Consider the following 25348-nt stretch of genomic DNA (forward strand, 5'->3'; position numbering starts at 1 on the left):
GCCAATCAGCTGGGTGCCAGGAAGCACATTCTAAAGGTGCACATAGGAGGATTATATATATATAGATGGTTATATTAAACAAGAACTAGCCGACCCCGCATAGAGCATCTGTATGCTCTTTGGAGATGGTGGTTACCTCTCCCCCCCTCTTCTGCCCCAGTCTCTGCTTCTGGGCCCAGCCAACTCTCCTCCCCACTGCCACTTCTGCCCCCCTTCCCCTCCCCCCCGGGCCTTGCCTCTGCAGCCGGACCAGGCCCGCCACCTCTTGACTTCATGGGGGGGCCGCCACCATGGCAACCAATCCTCCTGGGTGCGCCTCAGCCAATCAGGCACGGCCGCAACCCAGCCAATCAGCTGGGCTCTGGGACGCACATTTCAAGGCACACCCAGGAGAATTAATATAATAGATTGCTCTCCTCTACAATCAAGAACCTCTTCTGACCAGTAACAGTTGCATTCCAACCGACCTTAACCATCACAGCCTCCTCCTCCTCATCTGCATATGGAATCCCCACTGCCCAATCAACATGGTGCTTCTGCTCTCACAGGCTCCTTCTCCCTATCTGCATATGGAATCCCCACTGCCCAATCAGGTGCTTCTACTTGCAAACTCTGTCAGCCAATCACCTTCTTTCTACCACATCCCCACACATGGCCCGTCTTGGAGAATTAATAATATAAGTGTACCTTTCTAGAAAATGATTAAACAGAATTTTCCTAAGTAGTAATTTAAATAATTAAAATTGAGTCCCCTTGCGAAATGATTTAAATCACACATGAACAAGATTTAGATCTTCACTGCGAATGAGAGTCAAATTAATCCTTCATTACAAGGCCTTTCTCTCATGGAATTTGTGGCCTTGAAGTATCCCATTGTGTGATAGAAAAAGCAGCAACAAAATAAAGGACAGATATAAGCTATTTTATATTATCTCTAACCGTCAATTCCTACTTAATTATGATTCTTATTGACTAGTCCATATTACATGATTTACTGTACTTTCGTTTCAACTCTACTCTAAAATATTAGTTAAAACTCCTGGAGAAAATCTCCATGTAAAAGGAAAATAAAATTTAACACCTTTTAGACAAACAGGTTTGTAATATTTATTTTTCATTGTACATACATAGCTTATATACATGTTAGTAACATTAAGTTACTATTTAATTTTGTTACAGCAGACACATCAGAACAACAAGCTGGAAATCAATCTTGTGCAACTGCATTTTTTTTAAAACTGCAAGAAACTGAATTTTATTTTATAAATTATTTTTCCAATATGCTGTAATCAATCACACATCACTAGTAAATATGCTGTTAAAAATATCATGTTGTAGTCCATTTGTACGTGTTTGTTGTTTTTCCACCCAATTTTACTAGAAGATATGAGACATCATTGATCTCCTGATTTTTCTTTTAAGTTCAATACATGTATTAAGTTTTGCTTTATAGAGAAGATGGTCCTTTGTCCAAAAGGGGCTCACAATCTAAGAAACACAAGGGATGCACCAGCAACAGCTACTTGGAGGGACACACCGTGTGGGGTAGAATAAGGACAGTTGGTCTTCCTTTGCTACATACAAGAGAGCAACCCCTTTTAAAAGGTGCCTCTTTGCCCAGTTAGCAGGTGTTAATGCTAACATGAAATGCACTAATGACTAAGATTTTATACAGATGCTATTTAAACATACAAAAAGAGGACACCATGCTTCAAAATATGAACACACTAAAAAGTATTATAAGGTGTATAGTGAGATTAAAATGTTGAAGTTCAGCTACAGAGCCTGGTCCACTACTTATATAAATGATTTAAAATTAAAAGTCCCTGCACAACATATAAAGGATTGGGTCAATGTGTTTCATCAGTCTTCTTTCACAACAATATTCCTTATTATTGTTCACAAATGAGTGTTTCCACAGCAAATCTATTCTCAAAGTGTCGAATTTTTCTGCAGTTATTTGCTTCACGCTTCTGAATTCCTGTTGTAGGAGAGATAAAATTATTTTAAATAGAAACAAAAATATTTCCGCCCCCCCCCCATGAAAGTGATATTACAATAACCTTTCTTGTAGAAAAGATGTGGCATATTACTATTGTTATCCATTGAGGTACCACCACCACAAGCGCATGAGTCTCATTTACACCAAATCTGGGCTCCGACAGCTGCTGCTCCAACACCGTTTCTGCTGGTGAAAGCAGGCAAGTGCAAAAAATGCTGCTTCCCGCAAACCCACAACAGTTTAGGGTAGAGGTAAGTGGGTAATCCTTAGTGCTCCCTCTCCCCAAAAAACAGTGATGATAGCCACCTGTAACACCACATGGCTTCTAGCAGCTAGTCACCAGCATGAGAAAATGAATAATCATGACCAAGTGGATTGTGATTAGTGTTTACTCTTCCATTAAGGGTCCAAGCCCAAGCACACTTGCCAGGGAGTAAGCCACACTGAGCAGTGGGACTCACTTCCACATCACTATGCATAAGTTTGCCCAGCACAATCCTAACATTCTGACTGCCTCCAGAATACAAAAACTGCCTTTTAAAAAGTGTAATGAGTAATCAAGTTTGTAATTTTAATTTCTTTATCTCAAACAATGAGTAACAGTTCCTGTGAGATATAGGGCCTTTTTAGAGAGAGGCGGTGCCATCCAAAGTACAGTCAGTACTTTGCTCACCATGGCACCTGGAAATTTAAGTGTACCCCATAGAGTGGAGGAAATTTCAGGGGGCATCCACCCACCCTACCCCAGAGAACAGAGGATGTTCCCGTGGGCATGTGGAGAGTTCCTTCCCACCACCCCGAGGGCAGAGGAGCTCCTAAATATTTAGGCTGGATCCTAGAGCCAAAGAAAAAAAATAAGGCCTGCTATATCTTTTGTCCAAGTTTATTCTTCCCTAGTATGTAACAGATTGCAGTATATTACAAATATAAAGCATGTCAGACACACCAGAGTGCTAAACACTTTGATACTGCAATGCGTTCTGAGTCAATGTTTCTATTTTTGAGTGTCCTGCAATTGTCATTGTTTTGAATCAAATATCTTTGTTATGGCTATAGCTAAACAAATAAACTGACTGGATGATTATTACAATGCTGCCCAATTGCCCAATTCAAAGGCACAACAAAAAAAGCTCTCAGTTCTAAGGCTTGCTATGCCACAGAAGAGAAGATAAAGTTACACCAGAACTGCAACAATTAGTTGCAGTCCATCATAACAGAAAGATGGGAAATTTAAATTTCCACAACTTTATATAACACTTGAATTCTTGCAAGTCAGAGAGGTCATACTCTCAAAAATCTGATCATTTGATTACTTTTAGTTCTTTTTAACCATGTACATACCTTTCATATAGCTACTTAATGGTGCAGTGGGGAAGTAACTTGCTTAGGGAGCAAGAGGTTGCGGGTTCGAATCCTTGCTGGTATGTTTCTTAAGACTATGGGAAACGCCTATATCAGGCAGCAGCAATATAGGAAGATTCTGAAAGGCATCATCTCATACTGCATGGGAGGATGCAATGGTAAACTCCTCCTGTATTCTACCAAAGAAAACCGCTAGATTCTGTGGGCGCCAGGAGTCAACACAATTTTACATACCTTTCAGGGTTTCTTTGCGCTGCAATTTGTAGGTTTCCTTGCCATGACATAGGCGATAAATAAAGAAGCCCAACTGATCCACATTCTCTATGCGATCAGTAACAATCATCTCCTCGTGAATCAAATATGACTGAGGCAAGTACGCTCCAGCCTACAGCAATCAAAACAAAATTGCAATCGTATCGTGTAAATAAATATATATAAAGCCATATTCACCTGCATTTTAGTAGTGTTTACATATCATTTATTAAACTAGCCGGGCCAGACACAGAGCATCTGCACCTTCGGCCGGTCCACCCACAGCCACCTTCTTCCCCGGCTGCCTTTTTCTTTTCTACCCCCCGCCCCTTTCTGGCCGGCCGGCCATCTGCCTCCCGCCCCCCCCATTTTTGGGCAGGCGGGCCGGATTCTTCTCCCGCCCCGCCCCCCTGGTTTCTGGCCAGCCAGCTTCTTCTCTCCCCTCTCCCTTTCCGGCTGGTGGGCGCCAGCTTCTTCTCCCGCCCTCCACCCCCCATTTGCTGGTGGAGCACCGGAATCTTCTCCCATCCACCACTCCCCCCCCCGCCCACTGCTGCTTTCTGCCCAGCCAGGCGTTGGCTTCTTCTATGTCCTGCCACCGGCCGGCCACTGCCATTTTCTTCCTCCCACCCATCCCGTGGCTATCTGGCATCCCTCCAAACTCTCGCAAGAGCTGCCATGCATGGGATTAACCACAGGTACACTGGTACATTTTAGAAAATTAAATATATTGATGATGATGATGATGATGATGATGATGAACTGCTTTGTCCTTAAAAAGCTCAAAGATGCTGAATGACTCAGAAGAGCTCCACTGGCCGACACCATGTAGATGCTATCATGGCAGAGAAGTAAGATCTCTTTGCCATATTCTAATCATCACCCCTGCTATTTCATTGCCTTAAGAGTCCCTGGAAACCATAGGGCTAGCTGGGTGCTATCCAGCAAGAAAGGCTGTTAAGGAGTGATTGTATTAATCAGCTGGGTCATCTCCTCATTCCAATCGTCAACCAGGGCATCAACCGAACAGCTGATTCTACCAACAAGAAAAATAACCCAGGGCTGTCAGGTATCTGGATCTGGGGGCCAACTATCTTAATGAGTCCCTCACCTCTGCAGAGGGAAGAGAAAGTGACAAATCTAAACCCAATGAGGTGGTGTTCTGTCTGCAATAGGGGTGTCCAACTGCAGCCCTCCAGTTGTTTTTGACCTACAACTCCCATCATCCCGTCACAATGGCCAATAGCCAGGGGTGATGGGAGTTGTAGGCCAAAAGCAGCTGGAGGGCCACAGTTTAACAACCCTGGTCTATGCCAATTTCTGGATCTTCTTCCCACAGGTCACCGTTATCAATTCTGGAACAGAGCACCAGGTCCAGTGTATAATCAGTCAAATGAGTAGGGCCAGAGATCACTGATGTGTTGGCCATGAAGACCTAAATGGTAGAAGACACCAGGACCTCTGCATCGAAATCCCCCAAACTAAAAGTCAGGAGAATCCAACAGAACGCCCAAGGCCTCCTCAACCAGATTAGGAAGGAAGACTGCTGGGCAGCGAGGTGGGTGGCAGTGTTCCCTCTAAGAGGGATTCCCAGATGTTGTTGACTATAAATCTCAGTATCCCCAGCTGCAACAGCCTTTGCATGGGGATTCTGGGAATTGTAGTCAACAATGCCTGGGAATCCCTGTTAGAGGGGAACACTGGTGGGTGATATACCAGTTGAATCCCAACACTGGTGGTCTAACCTCAAAAATATACATTCAGACTCTGGAGACTGTGCAACAGGACGCCTCACTGTGGGACAGTATCAAAACAGATAATCTTAGACCCCATCCTGCCCCCTGATCCCTTGATCTTTGTTGCTGGCCCAACCAACCATCAGAAACCTGGAGGACAGAGATTATTACATCCACATACACCCCAGTGGTGCAGCAAGCTCTGAAAGGGCCTGTGTACAAGAACTGAGCATGAGGACATGATCCCTTGCCAACTGAGCAAAGAGGCACCTTTTTAAAAGTGGCAATGATTTTTATTTAGCAGGGGCGGAGCAATTTACCCTACCCATCCCCAGCACAGCATCCCTCGAGGGGCTGTTGCTGGTATCTACCTGAAGTTTCTTTGTTAGATTGTGAGCCCTTTGGGGACAGGGAACCATTCTATTTAATTCATTAATTTCTAAAATATTTGTCACCGCTGCAGTAGTCAGTTCATTCATGTCAACTGCTGCCACATACTTAACAGTAGACAGGTAGTAGAGAATAGGGAGTTTTAAAACAAGCTAGTTTTCAAATTCAGATGTCAAGTTATATTACAACATGGATTAGGAAAAAAATTGCAAAAATTAAAGTCAATGAAAGACAGCCCCACAAACTGGATACTGAACTTTTCAATCAGTGAGCCACTCCACATACAGGCAATGCACAGCCCTGCAGTGTAGACTTTGTTCTCTCAAGTCTGCCCATGCAGAGAGAGCGCGCCTAGGATTGCAGACTTTTCTTCCTAAAAGAGCTCCTGTGATTTCAGCAGCTGCCTGAGAGGCAGAAGAACAGAAAGCAGAGCCTCTCTTGTATGCAGATACCAATGAAAGTGAGAATGTGACTGACTTCAGTTACTAAGCTTTTGCCTGTTGGGCCCTTGTTAAAAGCAGAGAGCTGGGGGTGGGGATAGAGAACCTTTCCTTCCCTAATCCTGTAGGCATTCACAAGGATTACACTGCACAAGCTTAGGGGCATGGTTTTTATTTTATATTTTTATTTATTCATCATATTTATATACTGCCTGATATGTGGATCTCTATTTAGAAGTTGCAGCATTGACTGAGAGAGAAAGCTAAGTCCAGGCACAAACTGAAAGAGAGGAGGACAAAGTTGTTCTCCAGTCAGTCCTTCCTGCCTTTCTGGTTCTGCTATAAAACCTGCAACGTTTTTAACATAATACAAGGAGAGATCAAACCCAAGGTTTACTAAAGGGGAATAGCAAAGAGAATGTTCTTGCCATCCAACAAAACATAACATTTGAGTACTATATCTTGAATCACGGCACAGGCTTCCACCCTAATCACATTTACTTAGAAGCAAGTCCCACTGAAATCAGACTTACTTCTAAGTCTTCTGCACTGTAAATTTATTTTCATCACTTGAAAAAGGTTGTTTTATGTTTACTAAAACTTAAAGAAAATTCAGGAATTTTAGACAAAAGCCATAAATTCATCAGTGATATAGAAGCTTGATGAGGGGAAACAATCACTTAAATGTGAGCAGGAAAAAAGGCAGCTACTTAACACATGTGATGGAACTCTGAAAGCTTTCAACTGCGCTTACAATACAGTAATTCCTAACTTGGGGGATGAGACAGAAAGGCTGGCAAGTAAGAAAGAGCCACATCTGCAATCTAGCAACACAGGCAACCACATACTACATAATGGGAGTGGGAAGCAGGGGCAGGAGAAATGTAGGAAGGAACTTACACACAAGGCAAAGGACGCAGGAGAAAATAATTCACACCTACTCACAAAAGTGGGAGGAGGAAAGCAGGGAATGTACACAAAAAGAAAGGAGGGAGAGGGAGGAAGGCGAAGGTCCAAAACAAATAGAACTAGCAAGCAGAGCCAGGGCAAAGAGAAACCCAAGAGATTACAATTTTTAGAGGGATCCTGCCATGATCTGATAAAAGTCTGACTTGCTGGGGTGGGCTAGGCTTTAGACTGTCACCCATCTTCTATTGGCACAACACACTGAAGCTGCTCTGGTAGAGATCTCTGCAGCAACCCCTTTTCTCTCCTTTTGCTTTTGCCCTGTGAAGGAAACTACCCAAGCCAGACAACATAGGAAGAGGCTAGAGTGACTCACCTTATGGTCTGGACTGGGAACTTCAAATTCCCATTGGAAAGAGCTTGAGTGACCCAAAACCACTCAGCTTTGCCTTAGAGAGAACTCAACCCTCACTGGCAAGGACCTCAGAAGGAGGTGTGCAGTTCTCTACCCCACCCATGGCTTATGTTCTTTGGACATATCAGTTCAATTGTGGATCCACCCCTGAAACACACTTGTTTCAGGTCCACATAAAATAAAGTTTAGCTCTGTAGGGTAATTGCCTACAGATTTTTGAAAAAAAATTGCCACTGCTTTTAAAAACCTGTTTTCTCACCAGATGGCTGCCACCCAGCCTACCTAAACATAGGCGTTGCTGCTCACTCTGTTTTTACTTCACTGCAGCCTAGAACCATCAACCAAATGTCTCACCTATGTTTGGGAAGAAGAAGCACCAACCCATCAATTAGGATAAATAGCCATCCTCTCCTTGTCACAGGAACAGGGGGACAAAGAGCTAGCATCTTCAACCCTGAATTTCTATTCTGCTTCTAAAGCTACAGAGGAAGAGGCAGCACTTTGGAACGTGGCCATCCACTTCCGCCTCTCACTGAAGAGTTTAAACACATCTTGGGACACAAGCATTGAAAATTACTTCAAACTTCCAGCATTTTGAAGAAGAAAACGAATTGCCAACTATTTGAAGAAAGTTACCAGAAAATCATGTTTTTCAAATCAAGATTGAGCCCAAAATAATTTCACATTTGATGGAATTCCACCTGAAACAATTAGAAAGGCTTTATTTAACTGTACACCATTCTTTGCTCTGAAACTTGTAAAATAGGTTCCAGTTTGTTTTGGAGACAACTGGGCAAATTACCAGCCCAAGTGGCTCAGGGCAGGATGAGCAGGGCATGCGAGAGGGGGCAGCCAGAGTGAGGAGGGGAGGGAGTTTGAGAGAAAGAGCTGCTGCTTGTTGGCTGTCCACCACCCTACCCCCAACCCACTGGGACCAGCTTCCACCGAAGCATACCATAATGGAACCCAACTAGCAGCTAGAAGCAGCTCTCAATATTCACTTTCTTTTTTAACATTCTGCTCACCATAGCGGGAAAACATTAGGAACACAAGTCATTTGTAAAGCAAATTAGGGCCATGTTCTAAAGAGCATGAAGTATGGCTTTTAGTTTCTCCTGTCAAACAGAACCCTCACCATATGACAAGCAGCTTTGGAAACAGAAGTGGGTTTCAAATCCAGGAACTCAACTCTAGGCAGGTGATATCTGCACTTTGCAATTTTTAAAGAGCCAAACCCTCTGCTGTTTGCACCTCAGGAGGCTTCTTTGGATCATGGTGGTACATATGTGCATTCTGTTTCAATCACATCAATCATCAAGCAAAGAACTTAGAGCATCCTACAGCCCCCAGGAGCATTTTACATTCTTTAATGCTTACACAGTATTTGTATATGTGTGTGCATGTATGTATGTATACACACACAAACACACACTAAACATTTTTTGTCTGCTGCGCAAAAGTATAAGAGGTAGATTGTTTAATATTTTCAGAGAGACCATTTTTATAATTTAAACATACCCTCATGTTGATCATCAACTCCAAGAAGTTTTTAGGGGGCATAACGATTGATCTGTTTAGAGGAATGACGTAGCACTTATCCAGGCTAAGGTCGAGGTATGCTGTAAAACCCTGATAAGGGAATATCATGTTAGTAATTTTAGAATATATAAAACTACATATGAATAATACATTCTAATTAACCACTTAATATTTCCCAATGCATGCCCTTCTAAAGCTGGTTATTTGAAGCATTTGGTCGAGGGCCTATTTTACTTCCGACTGCAAATACCAGTTCTAAAAAATTCTCCCTTACATAAAACAAATCTAGCACCTCAGGGGGGGAAAGCTGTAACCTAGTCTACTCCCTACTGTTTTTCTTTTCTACTTGCAAGGAGTTTTAATGAAACATTGAGTAAAAAACATCTACCACCCCCAGTCTGAAGCAGTGCAGTCCAGCTGTCACCTGAAGACCTCACCAGCTCATTCGCTACATATGTATAAGAGACAGTGAAGTGGTTCACATGACCAAACGGAGCTGCAGATGGAGAGGACAGGCAGAAAGGGGGGGGTGGGGTGGAGAGAGGCAGGCGCCTACCTGCCTTCCCTGCACACGATCTGAGCCCACAGAGGGCTCTGCCACTTGCACACCCACATGAGCGGTGTGGCAGCGACCAGGAGGAAGGGGGAAGACAGCCTGCCTCCAGATAGCCCACAATGCACTGTGTGAGCAGCACGGTGCACTGGGATATCCCTGGCTGCTGGAACATTCCTTCGCCCGGCCTCTATGGTAATTATGGCTACCAGCAGCTCCTTTCAGGCTGCTGGCAGGCCACTTGTCCACATGACTGGGCAGTGAGGCAGGTAGGAAATGCACATGCAACCTCCTACCTCACTTTTAGAGGTATGGGGCAGAGCACCAATCCAAGCAGTTCTCATAACCTGCCCTAACCGAGTAAGACTGGTCACAAGAACAACTTTCGTAAGTGGCAGAACACAAGCACATCTATTACATTTGGTACATACGATATCCTGGTTTATCAAACCCAAGGACTCTGGGTGTACTAGAATTTTTAATTACTCAAATTGTAGATTTGTTGGCTGTACACAGTATGGAATTTAGACTTAAACTATATTTAAAATGACTATTATATGCAGTAGACTCCCAAAGTTTCAAGGCGCCCTTTAAACCATTCAAAATTGTAGGCGATATTCAAAGGGTGGTTAATGCAATTCAAATTGTTCTGGGTTCTGGAGGGCCTTCAAATGAATATGCATGAGTCTAGAGTTGTGTGTTGAATGTCATCAGTTGCTAAGACAAGACTCAACCCAATTTATTCAACACATTATGTCAGCTAAATTAATTGGTACTTTAGACCCCCACCTGAGTCTTGAGGTTAAAAATTAAGGAATACTTGCATATAATTGTTTTCCAAATAAAACCTTTTCTACCTTGTCTGGAATAGGAACTAGGAAGGAAAATTAGGACATTAATTAAGGGTTGGAATCTATGCCATTTCCAGATCTTGTACTGCATATCCTCTAAAAACCAAGATCTACTTGCGGATTGTGGTTCACACAATCCACTTGTGGAACTCTCTGCCACAGGATGTGGTGACAGCCAACAACCTGGATGTCTTTAAGAGGGGTTTGGATAACTGCATGGAGGAGAGGTCTATCAATGGCTACCAGTCGGAGAGCTGTGGGCCACCTCCCGCCTCAAAGGCAGGATGTCTGAGTACCAGCTGCAGGGGAGTAATGGCAGGAGAGAGGGCACGCCTTCAACTCCTGCCTGTGGCTTCCAGCAGCATATGGTGGGCCGCTGTGCGAAACAGGATGGACTAGATAGGCCTTGGGCCTGATCCAGCATGGCTGTTCTTACAAGATTTAGAACATAGACAGTGAACACTGGTTATAGTTACTGGCAGTGGCGATACATCCTCCTGCTGCTGCTGCAAAACCCAGTTTCAAATAATTAAGGAAACTCATACAATCAGTGGCAATACAGCAACCAAATCTGGCTCTGATGCTTCTCAGATTAGCCTCACCCTGTCAAAATCGTGAACGATATTTGCTGGATCGCTGTCTCCAAATTCTGGTACAGGCACACTGATCAACTCAACATCTTCCTCCTTGAGGATCTGGATGTTTTCTTCAATTATCTGATAACGAGGAGCTGGAGCATCTTCATCGGACTCAGTCAAAGTTAAGCCATCCTCAATATATTTTATTCCACAAAAGTAAACACCACTTTCCTAAAAATCAAAAGATATAAACAAGTTTCATGCAAGCTTTCAGATCTGCTGTTCTGAGGAAACCTTTCCCAAGTATATCCTCCATTCAGTGGTGGCTCTTACCTGAGGGCAGAGTGGGCAGTGCCCACCAGAAAATATTTGTCAACCATTTTACCTCCTCTGTATGTCTTCTGTAACCATTTCTCTGACTGCCTCCCTGTCTGTACCTCTTTCCTGCCTGTACCTGCTCCAGTGTTTACATAGGGTGGGCTACAGTACCAGAATCTTGCAAACACTAATAGGAACACACAGAGTTGTTCAAATTTGAATATGAATAAGACAGGAGCCAATTACAAGTTTTGCCTTAATTTTAGAAGGTGGGCAGAGCTTAACACACCCTGAGCACCAATCAGATGGCATCATGTTAATCTGACTTCTCAGACAGTCAAGAGTGCCCAGAGGGTGGGGAAGTCTTTTTCTTTTAACTACTTGTGTTCTATTCAGTAATCTTTTGCAGTTTGTTTGGACATCTGTCCCAAGGGGGGTCCTGTAGAGAGTGTGAGGGAGGAGTCAAGAGGAAAAGGGACAGAAAGGGAAGGAGCAAATGGAGTTGTTGCTGAATAAACCTTTAGATAAATCTACTTAAGATTTCCTTGTGTGAATGATGGAAGCAGCTATAAAACTCTACTCAGAAGAATCTGATCACCATCTTGGTTAGAGAGCAGGCAGACTGGCTGTTGGTAAGTCTGATCTTGTGTTGGCTTCTTTGCTTGTGTTTGTTTGGACGGGAGGAATGCAACCTCTGGTTTGTCTTCCTTGCACTCTGATCCGTATGAAAAGCATTATGGCCCATTCGCAAAGTGACGTGCCATAAAACACTGGAAGGAACGTCAAACTTTAAGACTACTAATTAGATTAGAGACTGGCATAAAAAGCCAGAAAGTTATTTTGGGCATATATTGCCTCTCTGGCATCTCCCAAGATAGGTCTGAGAGAGACTCCCACCTGCCAGCTTGGAGAAGCAGCTGCCAGTCTGTGCAGACCAGGGGTGTCAAACTGAGGCCCTCCAGCTGTTGCTGGCCTACAACTCTCATCATCCCGGGCTACTGGCCATGGTGACTGGGGATGATGGGAGTTGTAGGCCAACAACAGCTGGAGGGCCACAGTTTGACACCCCTGGTGTAGACAATACTGAGCAAGATGGACCAATGGTGTGACTCTGTATAAGGCAGCTTCCTATGTTCCTATGCATGGATTTCTGAGTCCAAACTGTTTTTCAAATAATTGCAGAAGGGGCTTTCCATGTGGGTGTGGTGTATGTAGATAAGTTTAAGTTCTCCAGCTCTCCAGGACAGGAGTGTGGGTGTCCAGGTTCCACTTCCCCTTCAAAAGGATTCATTCTGCAACAAACCAGTGCTGAAGCAACATCGTTGTGTAAACTCCTGGCCTGACTCCCTTGATCTTGCCTTCCTCCTTTGAAGACCTGACTCTCTAGCTCAGCTTGTTGACCTCCACTTATGCTTGCTCCCTTGGTGATCAAGCCAAGGCAACTTCCAGCCTCAGTCCTCACCCCACCTGACCTTGGTCTACTGCGGCTCCCTTGTATTGGGATGAGTCTTTGCCGTGCAACTGGCACTCCTTGTCCCCAGGAGACGGTGGACTCGGCTCCTTATGGCTTGCTAATTTGGTGTAACCTTGAAGGTTCAGCAAAGAGGGAGGAGCTTACAGGGTTGGAGAGGAGGTCCTGCCTGGTGACCTGGAAGCAGCAGAGGCCTGTAAGCTAGACCTGCCTTGTCCAGCAGCAGACTTTGCTTGGTGCTACAGACCAACTCATGGTTCCTCAGCAGAAACTTGACACCAGGTAGGAGCTGCCAACTGCACACCAAGCAGCAGAAGTGCTCTCAGCAGTAGACCTAGGAAGCTGTCTTATACCAAGACAGACCATTGGTCCATCGGACTGGTCCAGTGGTTCCCAACCTGAGGGCTCCCAGATGTTGCTGAACTACAACTATTAGTCAGATTTATGGTGTAAAATGTTTAATGCTGGTTTTAAATGATTTTAATGTTCTTAATTTTTAAGCGATTTTAATTGTTTTGTTTGTTGTAAACTGCCCTGAGCCATTTTTGGTGGGGCGGTATATAAATCAAAATCAATCAATCAATATTGTCTACACAGACTGGCAGCGGCTTCTCCAAGATTGCAGGCATGAGTCTCTCAGCGCCATATCTTGGAACCCTCTGCATGCAAGCATGCTGGTGCTCTTCCCAGAGCAGTCCCATCCTGAGAGGAATAGCTTACAGCACTTATATGTAGTCTCCCATCCAAATGCCAACCAAGATGGACCCTGCTTAGCAAAGGGAACAATTCATGCTTGCTACCACAAGACCAACTCTCACTGTTGCTGAAGCCACACGCACGCACATGAGATGGGCCATTCGGCTCAGCTTTGGAGAGCAGACAGATAGGCAAGATTGAAACACAAGGTAGGAAAGAAAAGCAGGCATTTGGGAGGAAAAGATTTTAAAGCTTGCTGTGGATTGGGATTTTGCAAGGAAGGTAGAGGGGGTTGCCAGCTGGCTATTAGGGGTGTGCACAGAACCGCAGAGCTGCGGTCCGGCACTGTGGGGTGGGTTCCTTTAAGTGCGGGGAGGGTTTACTTACCCCTCCCGCCGCTTGTCCCCCTCCAGCGCTCGTATTTCTTGTAATAATTGGGGCGGCAGGATACCTCCCTGCCGCCCCTTGTCCCTCTGCAATGCAAAAGGCTCCGGCAAGCCTTTTGCGCACGCCCACATCGCGTGCAAGCCGACACGTGAAGCTCGCACGCGGCGTGCGCAAAAGGCTTGCCAGAGCCTTTTGCATTGCAGAGGGACAAGGGGCGGCAGGGAGGTATCCTGCCGCCCCAATTATTACAATAAATACGAGCCCTGGAGGGGGAAAAGCGGCGGGAGGGGTAAGTAAACCCTCCCCGCCCTTAAAGCTACCCCCTCCACCCGAACCGAACCAGCCAAGTCCGGACCGGTCCGGACGATCCGGAGGCCTTTACAATGGCCTCCGGACCGGTCCGGACCCATCCCTACTGGCTATGGCTTGGAGGCTCAGCAAGAAGGGAAGGGACGCTGATTTGTTTATAGGCCTGCAAGGTTGGAAAGGAGGCCTGCCTGGTGCCCTGAAGATGGCTGGGGGCTCTCAGACAAGCCTGCTCCGTCCAGCAGCAATCTGTGCTTGGTGTGGCAGACCAGCTCGTAGTCCTTTGGGATACTGAATGCCCTCTTTAGGATAATATAGTATTCTCTAGTTAAGTCTCCCTAATAAAACATTGATCCCATAGTCAAGGATAAGTACCTAAAGTAGCTTCACAAGAGTTTAGAACTTCCAAAGTCTTTCAAGTTAAAACAGATTAAATTTCCGATATGTTTTCACTTGAGTCTTTTCATAAATAGTTAATTAAGTGTCTGCATATCAATTAAGCCATATAAACTTACACCATGACTCAAGGTAGAATTCCCAATTCCCAGTGATACATAGGAGACAATTCATGCTTTATTTTTTAAACTCAGACATCAGAGTTGAAAGCACAAGCCACATGCATGAGATAATTCAGTGTGCAAATCAAGGCACATGATTTGCATGTAAAATGTCTCAAGTTCTGTCTCTGGAATCTCCAGTTAAAAGAGCCACGGGTAGCAGGTCAGGGGGAAACATTACTAGTTAGAGTAGATAGACTTGGGTTAGATGGACCAATAGTCTGATTCAGGATAAGGTGGCCTCATATGAGCACAACACTCCAAATTGTGAATAGTACATACTAGCCAACCCGCACAGAGCATCTGTGCGCTCTTGGGGGCCGGCTGTTCCCCCCTGCCTCTTGCCCCACTCTCCCTCCCTCTCCCTCCCTTCTGCTCCCCCCTCCGCCCCGCCCTCTCGCGCCATGTCTTAAAACAGATAAGAACTGTTTAACCAGTAAGTAGGAAACAGCTAAATAAGTTCTACACCAGCTGAACAACAGGAGTTGTAGATCTAAAGATATCCTGTCTTTCTTTCCTAGCTGTCACTTCCCAGAGCAGGAGGAATGGTTATTCTGTCCTATGTCAATTTAAAGCCAAATATTTTAAAAGTATACTTTGCTTTGGAGTTGGCTGTACCAAATACAAAAACAACTATCCAACCTGATAGAACATATACTTTGATGTGCTTGTTTTCATGCAGAGTTAACATTTGGCAATTCAGAAAACTGTTAAAGTCGAATCTATTTAACAATTAAATTGTTAGCATAAGCAACATTCAACCTACCTGGAAAGCAAAATACTTGTACAGATAGGCACCCCCAAGGATCACAACAGCAAGCATAAAAGCTAATCCAAAGCACATACACCAACACCAAGCTCTCCTCTGTCCGATAGGCACCACTCCTTCTAGATCCTAGAGATACACAAAAAGGAAACAATAGGATCAGTTATGTAAAAGTTATTCACGATTGCACAGATGTATGGATATGTGGCATTTTTTCCGAGGCTCACTACTAAATAGACATTTACTTTTTAGGGGGCATATGACAGTATTACAAGTTAAAGCATCAACATTTCCTAAAACTGAAGAACAATTATAGGGCTACCTTCTTCATGGACTAGTATACAACTAATGTAACTTTGAGGAAAATGCATATTGTGCAAGATAAGGGTATGTACAAACCATCTGATGTAGAACCAATTCATATCGAACCGGGCTGGCTCGACAGTTTGAGCAGACTGGTTCTACATCGAAGGGCGCAGTGGGGCAGCAAGAAAAGCAATTTAAGTACTCCTTATCGGCTGGCATGGCTGTTCACGCCCCCCCGGCACTGTTCAACTTAGCACACAGAGGTCTCTACTTTCTAAGCTGCCCATGTGGTTGCAGACTCCACATGGCCAGAGGCCATATGAGTTGTCTCCAGTAAGGAGTACTTACATTACTTTTCTCACCGTGCCCCCTGCCCCCCCCCCACAGGGTTCCCCATCCCTGCCCCTTTACTTGTAAAGGGGAATCCGGTGAGGATTTCCCTTCACAAGTATAACCGAACTAGTTTGGTCAAATGGACCAGTCAGTCAGCTCGACAGCACACGGTTCAATTCAAATTCGATCTGAATTCAAACCGAACTGCAAGTTCTGGTTTGTGCACAACCATAATGGAAGATTGAATCTGTAAAGTTGGTGGTATTGTGCAAAAATTGGCTTACTTCATGAGAAATTATGTCAACCCCTGCTAACTTGGCAAAGAGGCACCTTTTAACGTGGTGACTCTCTTTATTTAGCAAGGGGAGAGTAACTGGCCCTATCCACCCCCAGCACAGTACCTCCAGTGACTGTTGCTTGTGTCTATCTTATGTTTCTTTTTAGGTTGTGAGCCCTCTGGGGACAGGGATCCATCTTATTTATGTATTATTTCTCTGTGTAAACCGCCCTGAGCCATTTTTGGAAGGGCGGTATAGAAATCGAAATAATAATAATAATAATAATAATAATAGCAGCAGCACACTGTGCAAGTTACCACAAGGTTTAAATTCACCTGTTTCAACCATTGACACTGAAAAACTGAACTCAATCAAAAACATCAGACATGTGAGTGTAGTTTGTTTAGAAGAGAGGTAACTACCTTTGAATTCAAAATAACCATACACATTTTTATTCTAAACCATTAAGCACAAAATAAATATAGGGGTGGCTCCTCCATGGTGAGGCAAGCGCCACAGGTGGCAACTGTGCTGGGGGGATGTGGAGTGCCAGCACCCCATCTCTGCTGCAGGCATCAGCTCACCTGCCTGCTGCCACCGCCCCCTTTCTGACCCCATTGCTGGCAGCATCCTCCACCTCTTTTGCCAACCCAGGAACCGTCTGCCCTCTTTCCTCTGCTCTGCCTGTGCCAGCTGCTGGAGAAGGGGCAACATGATCGTTGGGTATGGGGTCTGTGGGAGTGGCAGTCACTAATGCTGTGTAGTCACTGAAGAAAATCTTGACAAACAGATCCTAAGGCCTCGGCAACATTATCACTGTTGTACTGTTTGCACCCGCAAAAATTCGTAAGTCAGCAGAACATTCATATCATGAGTTAGAAGATAATGAAAATAGTGGAACATGTTTATGCATTACCTAATTGCGAAGTCTATTTTAAAGGATCTTAGTTATGATCAACACACAAAATTTGTGTATGTCCAAAAGAGTACACAATACAACCATATAAGGAGGGGAAAACCAGAAAAAGCCTCTGATATCAGTTGCAGTGGCATTGTGAGCAAGACCAATACAGTACTGTCTACTGGATCTGTCTAAAAACTCAGGATAAAACATTCTGGATTGTTTTGCCTGAAGCCCTTCCATCCCACTGATGGGATGTTCTAACCTAGCATAATTTAAGAGATTTTATGGATTCAGATTATGATGCAGGATTGAAAGAAAGTGATTGAACATTTGCAAAGGCTGTTATCCTGTTAGAATACAAAGCACTACCTTCAGGAAAATTATGGGAAGTCAAAGCTGCTTATTTACTACTAGAATCAGGAAGGAGGAAGTAAGATATGGAGAGTTTAAAGGATTTATTTCTGTAAACACCTGCTACTGCTTAAAAGGTCTAGCCCAGGTTTTCCACAATTTGAATCAAAAGGCTGGTTCAGATGTCATGTGGAGCCTGTTAGAGCAAGGCTCCGCATGGTGTCCCCAAATCTCAGGAATGCACGCTCCCAGCCCCATTCTCATGTGTCTACTTCCTATCTATGTTAAAATAAGCTGGTTGTGTCATCCGAACCCACCAATCTCAACTTGTTCTAACCTACTTTCTTCAAATAACCAGATATCCATACCCAATGTTTCCAGTGAGCTACGGATCTCATATTATTTGAAGCAAGTGTGGTGTAGTGGTTAGAGTGCTGGACTAGGACCGGGGAGACCCGAGTTCAAATCCCCATTCAGCCATGAAACTAGCTGGGTGACTCTGGGCCAGTCACTTCTCTCTCAGCCTAACCTACTTCGCAGGGTTGTTGTGAGGAGAAACTTAAGTATGTAGGACACCACTCTGGGCTCCTTGGAGGAAGAGCGGGAGATAAATGTAAAAAATAAAAATAAATAAATAAATAAATAAAGCAGAAAAGAATAAGCTGCAGGGTGGATAAAAAATTTATTTCCATTTCTAACCCTGTTTTTCATGTGCAAAGACAACAGAGTGGTTGTATGGGCTGGGCTAAAGCAGCAGAGTTAAGACAGAGACACAGTATAGGAAAGGAGGCAAAACAGTGGAGAGAAACAAGGCAAGCTATTTTTTCAGTATGCAGTTTTACTGCCCCCAATTTTGGTACCAAAAAACTGTCATATCTTCTGGGCACTGGAGAACCCTATCTGACAATATTTTGAAGAAGTATCTTCCATTATCAGATAGGAAAATGTGTCAAGCATAAGTAGTGCGTCAAGGAGATGCAGGACATCTTGACACAGGTCTTGAGGTATCCATTATGTTAAAAAACCAGGTATTGTGTACTATTTCCTAAAAATCAAGTGATCTAAAGCATCACATGAAGTATACCCTCCTAGACGTTGTAAATTCACATGTTTTAATCAGATTTGCACCACTATTTAAGAAATGTGAAGTAGTTGTCAGTAGAAACGTCATTTAATCTATGGTTTAAACTTTGATTTTTTTCTTGGTGGTTTGAATCATTGATTTGGATTGCCTTGATTTAAATCAATCCAACCTAATAAATCAAGATTTGATGGGCTCAGATAACAACACAAATCTTGTCTTATTTTAACCTAGATAGGAAGTAGATGCTTGTGCAGGGATGGGAAGGAGGGATTTCTGAGACTCAGGGACATTGAACAGAGCCTGGCTCTAACCAAGGTTTTGCATGACATCTCAGCCAGCCCCAGAGATCCTAAATAGACCATACACAATTCAGGTTAGAACCATAGAATATTAAAACTGTAAGGAACCTTGGTCTTCTAGTCCAACCTCCTGCTCAGAACAGGAAAGCGCTCCAGCATCCCTGACAGATGGCTGCCCTGCCTCTGTTTGAAAACCTGCAATGAAGAAGAGCCCACCACTACACAAGGCCGGCCATTCCACTATTGAACAGCTCTTATAGTTAGGAAAGTCTTCCCAGTATCTAGCCTAGGATCTGCTTCCTTGTAATTTCAACCCACTCGTTCTACTCCTGTTCTCAGGAACAACAAAGGACAAGTCTGTTTCTTCTTCTACAAAGACAACTCTTCAGATATTTGAAGACAACTATCATATCTCCAGAATCTTCTTCAGTTATTCCTCAGAGGACTTCTTTCCTATGGCGATCCATCACTATCTTGATTGCCCCCCTGAACCCATTCCAGTTTATCAATGTCATCTAAAAATACAATGCTCAGAAGTGGACACAATATTCCAGGTGAAGTCTGACAAGCGCAGAATAGAGCGGAATGATTACTTCTTGTGATCTGGACACTTATGACTTTACATTTGTCTCTGCTGAACTTCATCTCATTGGCTTTGGCCCAATATTCAAGCTTGTAAAGAGCAATTTGAATTTTGATTCTGTCTTCTAAAATGTTAGCTCCCACAGCTTCTTCTTCTCTGCAGATTTGATAAGTATCACCTCTATTTCCTCATCCAAGTCATTTATAAAAATGTGGGAAACACGAGGTCCACGTTCACCAGGTACCTCTGGCTATTTCTGGATGAAGCAGGGACAGGGCAGGGAGGGATGCTGCCGCCGAAGGACTTTACAAAAACAGAGCACCAGTGTGGGGAAAGCGAAGGGAAGGGTAAGTGCACCCTCCCCCACCCTTAAAGTCCAACCCCCCTCACCTTTGAACCACCCCCCACCCAGTTCTGTGCACATCGCTGGTCAAAAGCTTTAGTAAAAATCAAGACATACTATATCTACAGAATTCCCATGATAAATATAAACTAACGCATCTGACCCTGGAGATTTAAATTACATCCCAGGGTACTGAAGGAACTTGCAGATGCAGATGATGATTCCAATTAAAACAAGTTTTTGTTTTCAACTTGCAACTGTGTTAGGGTGGGGACAGAAAATACATGCAAATATCAAAATAGATAGATTATGGTTTGTGTTTTTTCATGAAGTCCATTATACTTTTACATTCACAAAGTAAATGCATTCTAGTTAAAAGATAACTCCTCAAAAGATAGTATTACTCTCTACATTTTGGATAAAACCAATTGCTTCGCCACACTTGTTTCCAAGAGTGTTTTTTTTTTAAATACTTTTAGGATTCCACCATGTAAAAATACAACCAATAACTTAATCCCAGATCCACATCAAGTTCTAAAACAAAAAGTTAAAAACTTAAAGTGCAATGTTTTACCTGTGATTTTCCTTCTTATCCATATTGTGTTTACATGTAAGTCTTTCTAGGCCAGTAAATGCAGTCCAACCAATACATATTTTTAAAAACCCTTGCAATTACCTGTCTTAACTATGGGAAATGTACAGAACTTGGAGCGAAATTCTAGAATACTGCACACATCTGGTGAGTACTGGGTTTACTCCAAAGTCCCAGTACACTTTATGGGACTCATTCCCAGGTAAGTGTGCGTGGAACTGTAGCCTAAATAGCTAAAAACCCAAGGGAGCACTTAAATATATTCTGAAACTTCCTGACGACATGGCATGTCTACGGTTTTCCAGAAATTAGTTTTTGCATATTATAATGTTTTGCTAAAAACAAGCCAGTTTAATGTGGAAATACCACCTAATGGCGCAGTGGGGAAATGACTTGATTAGCAAGCCAGAGGTTGCTGGTTCGAATCCCCACTGGTATGTATCCCAGACTATGGGAAACACCTATATTGGGCAGCAGCAATATAGGAAGGTGCTGAAAGGCATCACCTCATACTGTCCGGGAGAAGGCAATGGTAAACCCTTCCTGTATTCTACCAAAGACAACCACCGGGCTCTGTGGTCGCCAAGAGTCAACACCGACTCGACGGCACACTTTACCTTTTAGATACAAAATGTGTGCCTTAGCAATCTAATGGTAGATCTGGACCATAGTAACCCTAGTTCAAATCCCCATCCAGCCTTGAAGCCCACTAGAGTACCTTGGCCAAGTCACTATCTCTCAGCATAGGGATGCTGCAAGTACAAAATGGGAAAGGTAAGACTGGTAAGACAATATCAAATCCTAGTAAGACAATAACAATATTCAAACCTGTATACTAGAGTTATGTATTTTCACCCTCAGAGAACACACTATCATATTTATTAGAACCACATACAGAACTAAGCCTTCTTTGCTTGTGAACTCTTGCCCTGCCTTCCTCTGACCTGCTCCGTTCTTTTTACATGGAGAACGATGGTGATACTGCTCTCTGACTTGGACCGTCATCTTGTATGTACAGTACTCTGGCACCTCAGTTCACATTTCAAACAAAAACCTTGGGGAAGCATGTGCAGCATCAGCCTATTATCATCACAGGGATTTAGAAAGGGTTTAGAAAGCTGACAGAAAGACTTATCTAAGGCCATCTAGTCCCTTCAGGAGAAAATCCCATTGCAATGAGAAGCTTCTTTCCGAGTCAACACAGGATCACACTACATGGCCTCCTTGAAAGTTTGTGACTAGGGTAAGATTCGAATTGGAGACTTTCCTGCTCACATTCTTCATCATTATACTAGCTCTCATAAATGGAATTGATATTCAAATATTGTACACTAAACAGATCAATTGTGGAGTTTAATCGACAGTATTATGAAAACATTTGAACATTAACCAATTGCAGTACCCATCTCAGACTCTATTCTTCTGCATGTTAAATAGAAAATGTAGTTAATCTATTGTACATTTAAATTGATTTAATCTTCAATAGAAGCTCAATACCTAATTTGAAGCCTCAACAACATATATGGGTTTCAACAGCTTTAAATCCTTGCATCCTATTTCATCTCTGCATGTAAATGAAAATATGAAGAGTAAACACAAGATCACAGGAGTGAAGGTGGCCCTTGTTACCTGCAGTTTCAACAACCATGGTTTCACATAGCCATGGACGGATCTCAGAGTCTTCTTTATCTTCTGTATAAAAACAGGCTAAAACCTGTCTTTTCACATGTATGAGTGGCCAGAAATGACTTCTGGTGTAGCCAGCGTGGTGTAGTGGTTAGAGTGCTGGACTAGGACCGGGGAGACCCGAGTTCAAATCCCCATTCAGCCATGAAACTAGCTGGGTGACTCTGGGCCAGTCACTTCTCTCTCAGCGTAACCTACTTCACAGGGTTGTTGTGAAAGAGAAACTCAAGTATGTAGTACACCGCTCTGGGCTCCTTGGAGGAAGAGCGGGATATAAATGTAATAATAATAATAATAATAATAATAATTTCTGATCACCATTTTACAGTGCAGAGCCATTTTGTGGCTTTAAAAAAAAATCCAGTGATTTTTCACAGAAATTCAGAGGAATTGGGGGTTTGTGAGAGCATTGCTAGAGAGCAAGGTACAGCGCTTTCTGCCTCCTCCTTGCTTTTTAGTGTAGGAACCTATCCCCTGGATTCCCATAGAGGTAAGGTTTTGTTATTTGCGATTTCCATATATGCGCCTACAGGCAAGAACAGAACCCCCACAAACAACAAGGGCCACCTGTACAAGCAGTATCAGGAAATGGACATACCATCATTACAAGGTGATCATCTAAACTAAAGCAGTTTACTAACTGTGTCAGCCTGCTGCAAGACCATTAATTTGACTGGAATCAAGTGAATTTGATCCATGCAATGCCATACTGGAAAGAAAGATTTACTTGTTGGCAGTGTTACTTCCCTCTAAGGTGTGCACACATGCTAGCACTCACAAGTTTTTTGAAGCCCGCTCAGTTAATTTTAGATCCCTCTCAAGTTGAATCAGAAAGGCCCCATTCTGAATGCATGTATGCACACACTTCCTTGATACTCCCGCCCAGAACAAAACTCATTCCGAACACAGATGGAAAAAAATGAGAGAACACTGCTTGTTTGTGTTTAGTTATTTTGCAACCTAAATCAGCGCTAGCTTGACCTGATGCACACCCTCACCATCCCCACCTCACTGGTCCAGACTCCACCTCTCTTCACTGACCTCAGTTTCTGGGGCACACACAATTGCAGTTCTCCTATGGAAGAAGCTTGGGGTGGAAATACATCCCCCAAGAATCCCTGCACTTCCCAGCTGCCCCACACATCTGCCCAGCCTCCCCCACGACACTCACCACCCATCCCCTCACAAGATTATTATTATTTTACATTTTATATCCCACTCTTCCTCCAAAGAGCCCAGAGCAGTGTACTACATACTTAGGTTTCTCCTCACAACAACCCTGTGAAGTAGGTTGGGCTGAGAGAGAAGTGACTGGCCCAGAGTCACCCAGCTAGTCTCATGGCCGAATGGGGATTTGAACTCGGGTCTCCCCGGTCCTAGTCCAGCACTCTAACCACTACACCACGCTGGCAGATTCGTGCCAGTGCTGGGATGGCTTTTAAAGGACCCCTGCCCTCTACCTGGGGCAGTTGCCCTGCAAACAGCTGCCTCCTCATGGTGGAGGGCGGGAATTCCAAAATGGAATTCCAATATTTCTGACACGCACAGTCCTACCACCTCTAGTGTTGTGAGCACACACAATAGCAGGATCCTGCAGGGTTAATGAAGAGACATATATGAACAACAATATGTTTCCACTGAAATATTATATCAGTTAAACTGAACTTCTCTGAGGCAAGCCTCTGTATCAAGTCATCAGCCCTGCATCTGACAGCACTCACTTACTGCCTAGCAACAACCCTTAAGCCCCCAACACAGTAACAACGACGAAGCAGGCTGAGGCCGCCGGGTCTTAAGGCAACATTGTCTTTAACACTTTCCACAAGCAACGCTTGTACAGAGGATCTTCCACCCTCCTCTCTCTGCCCTGCCCTATGTCTCATCCACTAATTATGTCTAGCAAAACTCTTAGTTTCACGCAAGCAACTATGGTACAGAGGACCTTCAACCTTCCTAACTTTGGCTCGGTTGCAAGCAACATCGGACGGACTACCTAACAGCCAGTGAGATTTCAACCTCATTTCTCCTGCATTTGGTGACTGTAGCAAACTACTGCAAACAAAGCAGCTGCCCTTCACGACTGACACCGATTCCCTGCAGTTAACTTTAGCTACAGATTCGGATGGGGCGCTGCAAAAGGCAAAGGCGGCGTCTTAAAAGCCAAGCTGGATTTCGTCCAAGTTGCTGTCTAAAATAAAACCACTAAAAGTAGAAAGAAACCGACCTTTTAAAAAGCCTGTTCTTGCGTCAGCCATTTTAGATGCATGAGCTGAAGTGGATTGCTTTGCTAGCGAGAAGGGTAAGGGGGGGGCGGGGAAGCTAGTTCTTGACCTCCTCTTCGTGCTTTTCGGAGCCACAAAGCAGGCCGTGCAGACGACTACCCCACACCAGAAGAATCCAAGGGCAATTAAAGCAGCCACCCAAGAGACGGGCTTCAGGCCCAGCGGGCCAAAACATCCTGCAGGTGTGTCTCACACTCTCCACTCGGACCTGCCCCGGAGCTGGAAAGGGGACGAACTGGCCGCAGCGCGCAACAAGGCAGCAGCCCCCTCCGCAGCCAGGCTCGCAGACAAAGGCCCGCCCCGCTCTTGCAGCCCCATCCCGGACACGGTTTAGGTCCCCAGGGGCTAGGACCAACCGGTGTGGCGCCCCTTCCCCCAAACAACGCGTACTCCTGATCCGTGGAGTCTGCAGCATTCATTTCTAGCGCTACCCAGCCAGGCCGCGGCTTACAGGGCCGATCACTGCTCCCTCCCCCCCCCCCAAGCCCTCCCTCGCCCACCCCGCTCTGTTCGAGCCCTTGCCGCCGCCTTCACCTTCGCATCGGTGGGCAAGATCAGCACTTGGTGGCTGCCGCCGCCGCCGCTCTCCTTCGACTCTTCTTCTTCTTCTTCGCCCTTCTTGGCATCGCTTTTCTGCGCCAAGGCCGAGTTAAAAGACACTTTCACCATGGCTGCTGCAGCAGAGAGACCAAATGACCGACACCAAGTAGCAGCAGCAGGCGGCGACTAAAACTGAAACGCCCCCCGAATCCCGACTCAGTGGGAAGCAGCCCAGAGCGCTG

The 25348-nt window shown here is 44.4% G+C and overlaps 1 protein-coding gene across 1 annotated transcript; it reads right to left on the minus strand.

Annotated features, from left to right (window-relative positions):
- Window positions 1–1082: 1082 nt before the first annotated feature.
- ITM2B (integral membrane protein 2B) lies at window positions 1083–25348 on the minus strand. Its single transcript, XM_053284633.1, has 6 exons — window positions 25101–25348; window positions 15526–15654; window positions 11049–11255; window positions 9022–9132; window positions 3599–3749; window positions 1083–1981 (listed from the first exon to the last, which is right to left on the minus strand). The coding sequence occupies exons 1-6, from the start codon at window positions 25233–25235 to the stop codon at window positions 1893–1895; spliced, it is 822 nt and encodes a 273-aa protein (XP_053140608.1). The 5' UTR covers window positions 25236–25348; the 3' UTR covers window positions 1083–1892.

The sequence above is a fragment of the Hemicordylus capensis genome, chromosome 1 (genome assembly GCF_027244095.1).
Source record: "Hemicordylus capensis ecotype Gifberg chromosome 1, rHemCap1.1.pri, whole genome shotgun sequence".
Lineage (NCBI taxonomy): Eukaryota > Metazoa > Chordata > Lepidosauria > Squamata > Cordylidae > Hemicordylus > Hemicordylus capensis.